Source organism: Chrysochloris asiatica, unplaced genomic scaffold, assembly GCF_000296735.1.
Source record: "Chrysochloris asiatica unplaced genomic scaffold, ChrAsi1.0 scaffold00090, whole genome shotgun sequence".
NCBI lineage: Eukaryota > Metazoa > Chordata > Mammalia > Afrosoricida > Chrysochloridae > Chrysochloris > Chrysochloris asiatica.
In genome coordinates, this window is record NW_006408608.1 from 9,842,900 (window position 1) to 9,852,605 (window position 9,706).

The 9,706-nt window shown below is 42.5% G+C and overlaps 1 protein-coding gene across 2 annotated transcripts in view; it reads right to left on the minus strand.

The window, feature by feature from the left end:
• Nucleotides 1-9,706, minus strand: part of CLCN6 (chloride channel, voltage-sensitive 6) — a 52,072-nt gene that overhangs the window by 25,992 nt on the left and 16,374 nt on the right. The window contains exons 3-5 of one of the 2 annotated variants that reach the window (XM_006866381.1): nt 4,773-4,838; nt 4,370-4,435; nt 1,720-1,786 (exon numbers count right to left, since the gene is read on the minus strand). In XM_006866381.1, coding sequence (XP_006866443.1) covers nt 1,720-1,786; nt 4,370-4,435; nt 4,773-4,838 — 199 coding nt within the window. The remainder of the gene's footprint in view (nt 1-1,719; nt 1,787-4,369; nt 4,436-4,772; nt 4,839-9,706) is intronic. The other variant, XM_006866382.1, reaches the window with a different exon arrangement.

A 9,706-nucleotide genomic window follows, 5' to 3' on the forward strand; every position in this document is an offset into this window, starting at 1 on the left:
CTGCCAAAAGAACCAATAGATCCATTTTGGAAGAAGTACAGCCAGAGTGCTCCCTGGAGGCCAAGATGGCCAAACTTGGTCTCTCATACTTCAGATATATTGTCAGGAGGGACCAGTCACTGGAGAAGGATATCATGTTTGGTAAGGTGTAGGGTCAGAGAAAAAGAGAAAGAGCCCCAGCGAGATGGATTGGCCAGGTGGCAGCATCGATGGACTCAAGCGTGGCAACTGTAGTGAGGTTGGCCCAGGATCGGGCAGTGTTTCGTTCTGCTGTGTATAAGGTCACTATGAGTCGGTACCGACTCAATGGCACCTAACAACAATAACCGAGTTGCAGGAGTTCTTCCTGTACTCTAGATACGAATTATTGGTCTCTCGTATGCATATCAAACAACAGTCCCGGTTATGGACTGGCTTTTTACTTTGTTTGGGTGCTTTATTGTTACTGCTACTGTTTAGGCTCTCAATTGTTTTGATAAAGAGTATTTACTTTGATGTGGTCATGTTTATCAAGCTTTTTCTTTATAATTTCTGCCTTGTGGGGTTTTGCTTAAGAAATCACTCCATACTCTTGTCATCATATTCAAAACCAAGCTGCTGTCAAGGTGATTTCTACTAACAGCATCCCAACCGGACAGAGAACTGCTCCACAGGGTTCCCAAGGCTGGCATCAAGGTGATTTACACTCACAGCAGCCCAGTCAGACGAAGAACTGCCCCACAGGGTTTCCAAGGAAGTCATCGCCATGAAAGCAGACGGCCACAGCTTTCTCCATGCAGTGGCTGCTGGGTTCAAACCACCAACCTTTCGGTTAGCAGCTAAGCACTTAATCACTACGCCACCAGGATTCCTTTGTCATCAAAGCATCTCTTAAAATTTTTACTTTGTCTATTTCCATCTTCAATCCATTGAGGATTTATGCTTATTTATAACATAAAGTAGAAATCTGGGACAACAAATGCCGTGGCATCTTGTGTTGAATGATCCATCCCTTCCTCACTGACTTACAACACACACTCTATCATTCACCAAATGTCTCAAGTCTGCATGGGCCAATCTCTGACTTTCTGTTTTCCCATTGGTACAACTGGGTATTCCTGTGTCAAGCACCAGAGCTTGTATTTTCTAAGTCTTGACATATAGTAGGGCAAGGTCCCCTTGCTTGTTCAAAGCGGTTTTGACTATTTTTGGTCTTTTACTTGTCCATACAAATTTTGAGAGAGAAGTTTCAAAAGTTCTAAGATAAATTCTACTGGGATTTTTTTTCTGTGTGTGTAATTACATTGATTTTATCGATTTATGGTATTTGTGCCTTGCCAACCTCGAACATGGTGAGTATCTCTCTACTTACAAGAGTTTTCTTTTGTGAGCTCCAATGATCATTAAAAACCATAAAGTTTAATGGTGGTGGTGGTGCTTATGTGCCATGGAGTCGGTTCAGACTCATAACGACCCTGCACAGGGTTTCCGAGGCTGTATCTTTATGGGAGCAGAAAGCCTCACCTTTCTCCCACGGAACTGCTGGTAGTTTTGAACCACTGACCTTGCGGTTTGCAGCCCGATTCGTAACCACTATGCTACCAGCGCTCCTTATAAAGCTGAATGGCTAATAAAAAACAGCCCTCCAAAGACCATGTTTACTGTTAAGACCATTTCTAGACAAGAGAATCTCGGCGACCAGTGAAGTTCCAGGACCAGCAGGAACCATGAGAAGGATACAGGTTTGTACCACTCCAAACTTGAGCTGGGTGAAGAGCCGCACAAAAAAATCCACAAGGAGACCCACCTGTGAAGAACAAGAGGTCCTCACACAAGCTCACTCCCGGGGACACGACAGCCACTTCTCTGGAAAGGAGCCTGTGTCCCCACTGTACTTATAAGTGACTGGCTAAGCATACCATGTTACCAGCCAGCAGTGCATGAGTGAACTTTCTGTTCGTTACTCAGGCTTTTGAGGCACTTCCTGCTCCATCCTTCTTCCAAGAACAATGGAAGGGAGGCCGGCTAAGGAGAGACTTAAGCAAAATACAACCAAGAGGAAAGAACGCAGAAGATGTGAGACCAAGGAAGACTACCTATTCATGATCAACAGGATGAATAATGAGTTGTATGAGGAACTTCCTGAAGCAGTTTCAAAAGGAAGATTCCAAAAGTGTCTTCAGTGATACTCAGTTGGACAAGCATGTAAAACCAAAACCAAAGCAGATGCTGACTCATAGTGACCCTACAGGACAGAGAAGAACTGTCCCCCAGGGCTTCTAAGGCTGGACAGAAGCAGACAGCCACATCTTTGTCCTGCTGAGTGGCAGGTGGCACTTTCAGTTAGCAGCCAAGCTCCTCATCATCACACCACCAGGGACTCGGTGATTGGTTGTTATTAGGTGCCGTCAAGTCGGTTCCAACTCATAGTGACCCCTTATAGGGTTCTCAAGGAGTGGCTGGTGGGGTTGAACTGCTGACCTTGTGGCTAGCAGTCTGGTGCTTATCCTGCAGCACCACACCAGGACTCTGATTATGTATCTGGATGGGGGAAAGTCCTTTGACAGTCAAGATTTAGTTAAGGTTATCTGTTTTTTTCATGTTGCCATTATTATTTTAGAAGTCTTAAGTAGTGGACCTCAAAGGTGGGTTTGCACTGCAAGATCGGCTGTTCAAACTCACGAGTCACTCCTCAGAAACCCTATATAGGGTTTCTATGAGAGCTGATGGCACTTACCACCACCACCAATTCTGGCACACAAGGAAAAATAACCAGTGTTCCATTATTGTACTCACCTAAGGGTTTCAAGGAGAGCAAAAAAGACTTCTGACTTTGTAGGTTCAGGATCAAAGGCTTTGTGCCTCTAACTTTGACCATCCATCGTGCCAACGCCCAGAAGCTTTTTAATAGCCAAGCAATGAGTAACGACAGATCAGAGGCTAAGAGAGTCAGAACAGGTGGAGCTGGTTGCTACCTGAAGGCGGTGGGTCAGCCTTTGTATCATATGTGGGCGCAGAGTTACTACTGTTAGCATTGATAAATGGCAGTTGGCATGAGTTTGATATGAAATAAGCAGAATGACTAATAACTAGATGGCTAATGACTATGCTTATGACTGGGAAAGTTGCACCAAGAAACACATATAAGCAAAACAGACAAATATGCTCAAGTTCCCTTCACAATGGTATCCACCAGAATATTACACGGAGGCCTTCTGAAAGCCATTAGTCTTACCTAGTAAGATGTGCTTTTACCTCTGGATCTGTTACAGTGAAAAGTTGACAAGTACTACGAAAATAAAAATTGTGGTTGGCCCTTGTGGCTGTATTATTATGTTAAATACGTGTTTACGTTTTACTGATACATCATGTAGAATGAAGTATGGGGCTTTTGTTCAAGTCTAGAGAAAAAGGTGACAAACAAAAATATACAGGCATTTATATTCTAACGCTGGAGTCCCTGGTAGGGCAAATGGATAATGCTCCTGGCTGCCAACTGAAAGGCCAGTGGTTAGAGTACACCTAAAAGGTGCCGCGGAAGAAAGTCTTGGCAATCTACTTCTGAAAAATCAGCCACTGAAAACCCTACTGAGTACTGTTCTACTCCAACAAACAGCTGCCATGAGTCAAAGCTGACTTGAAGGCAACTGACTGATTATCCAACAATGGATGGATGGAATATCAGATCTGATGTGCCTCACTGTGATAGGTTGCTAGTAAATTGTCCAGCTTCTCTGCTTTATGCTGAAAAAATGTCAAGTCAGCAGTTACGTTTACAGAACTTTTCTGATATCATCATTGGCAACGTTTCACTCTCTTCTTCCATCTGTGATTTCTCTGTGAGCTCACTGAACCTAGGAGTACCACTGTTCATTCTGGCAGATTCCTCCAGCTACACTGCCAGCTCTAACTTGCAGACAAAATTAGCCACATGTAGGGAGAAACCCAGGACAGCCCAGTGGATTCAGAGACCCATGGGGTCCTGGTCTGCTGACTGGCACATTATACTAAAGGGCAGGGGCTACTGCTCAATATTTTGTTCCTACTCCTTTGCCTTTTCCTGCTAGAGTGACCGCTACTTCAACTGTGTACCCTGCTAGCTCTCTGGTAGGAACGCAATCACAACGTAGGAGCTAAGGCTAGACCCAACCTGTGAGTATTTAAAGAGCACCATGGCTAAAGAGCTTACTATCAATTCACAAGGCTAAAGGTAAAGGCAATGGAAGTCTGAAGTGCTGTCAAGATAACCAACATAAAAGAGGGCTGGGAAAGAAAGGTCAAGCTCGATTACAATGACACATGACTCCTTTGTCAGACCCAAGTTTATCCTCTGGACTCCACTCCCCCAACCCCTTTGGCCTCCCACCTGGCCACACCCCAATCTGCTCACCAGCCCAGTGCAGACTCCAATGGCAAACACCACTATCCACTTCACCGCCTCATACCTTCGACCTTTCTGTTCACACAGAAAAAAAATGATTCAGTTTGACAGAGTTCTGATGGCAAAGTGGAAGGAATACTCAGTTCTAGACTAAAGGCCACAGGGTCTGCAAGCATAGTGAGGTTGAAGCACATTCATGGAGCTCTTTACAATGTAACTGTCAGGGGTTGGACCAGGTTCACCAACGGTGCTCAGACTAGCAGGAGGAAAGTCTACGGGATATGTGCTGTTATCTCGAAAAAGGGTTCGATTGCCAAGGGTAGTAAGAGTCTTTACTAGACTATTTAGAACAGGAAGAGAAGTTTGCCTAAGATATGTCCAGTCCCGAGAGATCAAGAACTGTGGGACTCACCTTATTATCCATGGTTTCCAAAACTTCCAGGTAAGGGTCATTGATACAGCGGTCATAATCCAAGCTCTGAAATAGAAACATGCAAGGGAGAAAAAAAATCACAGCCAGGCAGGAAGAATTATCTTGAAAGGGACACAATGCTAGGTTTCTGGGACTCAGTGTGGCTGAGCTAGTTTGAAATACAGAATCCCAAGCCCTGCGGTCCTACAGAATCAAAGCCTGCACTTTAAAAGATCCCCAAGTGACTCCTGTGTCCATTAAAGGCTGAGAAACACTGTTAAGTTATTACTTCATGCTTTAGAAAAAAGTTCTAAATTAGCAAAAATTTTAACTTCCTGTTTAAGCAAAACATTTAAAGACCCTCACCTTCAGCCGCCACTAGCCTTACCCAAAGTACTCCACTGTTGTTGTTGTTAAATGCCATCGAGTCGGTTCCGACTCAAGGAGTGGCTGGTGGGTTTGAACTGCTGACCTTGCGGTTCAAACCAACCTTGGGGTCCAGTATTTTATCCCACAGCACCACACCAGGACTCCATTAGATGTGAACAAAAGCTTCAATGGACTGGAACCAAATTCACATTAAAAGCAAATTATAATTATCTTGTGCAGTTAGTTTCTATGAACAGGAGGTGAGTCGCAAGGCAAACTAACATGGAGGCTACTTTCCAAAGCAACTTTCATTTTACGTCAGCAAAAGCAGAATATTCCTGTAATTTCTACATCTAGAGCAGTGTTCCTTCAGCCAAGCGTCACAGCACCTCATTCTACAAAACAATATACAAAACAATATGTACCAGTGCCAGAGACATCAAGAGAAACAATTCAAATGACATCATTTTATTTCTGTGTCTTGTGCAAGAGAGAAACAGTAGTCCGACAACAAAGGAAAATAGTCTACCATGATGTTCTTCCAATGACCTGTTTGACTTCCAGATCATCTGAACAATGATCTGGTGGACATACTTTCAGGCCAGAGCCTGAAGTCAAGTCAGCAGAGTCATGTGCTAACTGGCTCCACTGCTGTGGCGTTCCAGAGTAAGTCAAAACTCCTTTTAAAAACAGGATGCTGACTACATCAATGACCAGACATCCCAAAATGCAATATGATGGAGCAATAAATTAAGTATGGCAGGTCTATGGGAAGATGTGGGAAATGTCCTACAGTAATAAAGAGAAAAAGAAAACAACAGAATAAAATGTATATTGTAATCCCACTGTTAGTAAACAAATAAGTTGTTGTTGTTGTTAAGTGCCGCTGAGTCGATTCCGACCCACAGCGACCCTGCATAGGGTTTCCGAGGAGCAGCTGGTGAGCTTGAACCACCGGACCTTGTAGTTCAATTGGCTTTGCAGTCTGGTGTATTAACCCACAGTGTGGTAGGTACTATTTGTGTCCATATACACAAGGCACAAATATCTGGGAAACTCTTGACTGTGGTCATCTCTGAGGTGGTGTGAAGGAGTGAACTGTGTATTTGTTTGAAAGACTCACAGGATACATGATTAACTTTTATATTTTAAAACATGATATTTTTTTCCTGATTATAAAACAAAAAAATCACAATGAATAAAAAAATACTTCCATTGGGAACCTACACTCATCTATGAACGATTAAACCAATATGGGGTAGCTTCAAAAAGTTCATGGAAAAAAATTCATTATCTTTAAATTCCATTTTTTCATGAATTTTTTGAAGCTTCCTTCTAAAAGCAAATAAAGAGAATGCTGAAAAATATGAACATCCTTCATACCAAATATGTTTAGAAATGACTGGCCGGTAAGCTATTGGCTTGATGGGTTTTGTCTAATATTGTTGGATGGTTGGTTGGTTGTATGCCATCGATTCGGTTTCGACTCATGGCGACCCTGTATAGGGTTTCTGAGGTTATAAATCTTTATGAGAGCAGCAAGTCTCATCTTACTCCCACGGAGCAGCTGGCAGATTCAAACTGCTGGCCTTGAGGTTAGTACTCCAACATGTAACTCACTCCATTACTAGGGCTCCTTGTCTATGTCTCCATAAATACTTCAAAGGCATTTAAATGTCCAGAGGAGGCAATTCTATAGATATTGAAGGTAGGTTAGTTAAGAAGCAGTGGCATCAGGATTAGAAGACGATTCATTAACAACCTGTGACATGCAGATGATAACAACCTTGTTGCTGAAAATGAAGAGGACTTAAAATACTTACTGATGAAGATCAAAGAGCACAGCCTTCAGTATGGTTTGTACCTCAATGTAAAGAAAACAAAAATCCTCACCACTAGACCAATAAACAACATCATGACAAATGGAGAAAAGGTTCAAGCTGTCAAAGACTTCATTCTGCTTGGATCTGTCATCAACAATCATGGAAGCAGCAGTCAAGAAATCAAACAATGTACTGCATTAGGTAAATATGCTACACGAGACCTCTTTAAAGTGTTGGAAGAGCCAAGATGTCAGTTTGAGAACTAAAGTGAGCCTGACCCAAGCCATGGGATTTTCAATAACCTCATATGCATGTGAAAGTTGGACCGTGAATAAGGAAGACCACAGAAGAATTTGATGCATTTGAGTTATGGTGCTGGAGGAGAATATTAAAGGTACCATGGGCTACCAGAAGAACAAACAAATCTGTATTGGAAGAAGTGCTGTCAGTATGCTCCTTAGAAGCCAAGATGGCCAGACTCTGTCTCTCGTACTTTGGACATATTATCAGGAGGAATCACTCCCTGGAGAAGGACATCACGCTTGGTAAAGCAAAAAAGAGAGAGATCCCCAATGGTATGTATTGGCACAGTGGCAGCAGGAATGGGCTGAAACGTAGCAGCAGTTATGAGGATGGCACCAGACAGGGCAGTGTTTTGTTCTATATACTCAATGGCACCTAACAATAGCAGTGGTTTGGAGGTGGGAAAATTGGGAGTGACTCCTAATGAGTATGGGGTTTCTTCTGGAGTTATGAAAATGTTTGAAAATTGATTGTGGTGTTGATAGCACAACCTTGTGAATAGACTCAAAACCATTCCATCTATATACTTTAAATGGATGAATCGCCCCTCCACACACAGAGTGGACGGATATGGGCAACTTGGTCATTGGATACTCAAATGGGGAGGGGGGAGACTACAAAGGCAAGACGTGACTGGCTTACAAGCTTTCAAGAGGGAATCTAGTGCTAGGGGGCATGGAGGAAGGCAGAATCTCTAGTGGGTACTATTCAATCTGTCTGGGCAGAACTGATGAAAGGAAATACAGATGGGTAACTCATGATACTGTAGTGAATAATGCTTATCAGGATGGATTATAAGGGTTGGAAATGCAAAGGTAGACGTTTGTAACAAGGAAGGGAGTGATTAATTCTCCAGTCTAGCAGCGGAGGTCACTGGGACCATCAACGGAGAAGAGCCGAGAGCGGGACCCTACCCAGAGAAACAGAGATGCCTGAGATGGAGACAGAGAAGACAATGTGGAGTGATGAAGCAGCTGGGGACTTTGGATCCAGAGAGGAAAAGGGACTGTGGGCCGAAAACTGGGGTGGGGGGAAGTGTAGGGGGCGGGTATCTAGGATATACCCTTTGGTTGGTAGATGAGGGGATTGGAACCATGGCAATGAGATGATATACGATGGAATAAATGTAAAACTAAAGTTCAAAAAAAAAAGGATGAATCGGTGACATGTGGTTAAAATGTGGGTAAAGTGTGTGACTGCTAACCAAAAGGTTGGCAGTTTGAACCCATCAGCTGCTCCATGGGAGAAAGATGTGGCAGTGTGCTTCCATAAAGATTTACACAGTTGCGATGGTTCTGCTCTGTGAAAGAGAGTCAGAATGTGACTTGGCACAATAGGTTTCTTTGAATCTCTGGTTTTAATATGTACCAAATTACAAGGAAAAAAAAAAATGAAAGAGAGAGTCTACAGATTCAAAGAGATTTAAAAGACAAACAATTACAATGTGAGGAACTTTTGAAATCTGATTCAAACAAAAAAAAAAACCACAACACATACAGTAAATAAAACAACTGAAAAATGTGAACACTGGATATATGATGTTATCTAGGAATTGGTCATATTTTTAGGTATAACAGTATTGTATTATGTTAAAACAACAAAAAAGTCTTTTCCTTTAGAATTACACACTGAGTTATTTATGGGGGAATTGATTTAAAACAACAGAGAAAGTGAACGGGGCACAGATGAAACAAGATTGAGTAAGAGTTGAATAGCTGTTGAAATTGGGCGATGAGAGAAGCAACAGCAGCTTTGATATAGTATTCTGTCTACTTTTGCATATGTTTAAAATTCTTCATAATAAAAGTTAAAAAAAAAAAAAAAAAGTCTCACACAACACTACAAATTCTTACGTTGTAAATTGCTGTTTGATCAGCTCCAACTCAGGGCAACCTTTTTGTGTAACAGAACAAAACATTCAGAAATGCTCAGCCATGCCGCATCTTCATCATCATTCGTGTTTGAGTCCATTTCAAATCCTAATGTTGTTGTTGTTACGTGCCATCGAGTCGGTACCGACCCATAGCAACCTTATGCACAGCAGAATGAAACACTGCCAATCTTGGGCCAACCTCACTACTGTTACCACACCTGAGTCCATCGATGCTGCCACTTGGCCAATCCATCTCATCGGGGGTCTTCTTCTTTTTCTCTGATCCTCCACCTTACCAAACATGATATCCTTCTCCAGTGATTGGTCCCTCCTGACAATATGTCCAAAGTATGAGAGACAAAGTTTGGCCATCCTGGCCTCCAAGCAGCACTCTGGCTGCACTTCTTCCAACACGAATCTGTTTGTTCTTTTGGCAGCCCATGGTACATTCAATATTCACCTCCAACACCATAACTGAAATGCTTCAATTCTTCTATGGTCTTCCTTACTCACTTGCAAGATACCTTTCGAGATACTTTTGCTGTAGAATAATTTAATTGGAGGAG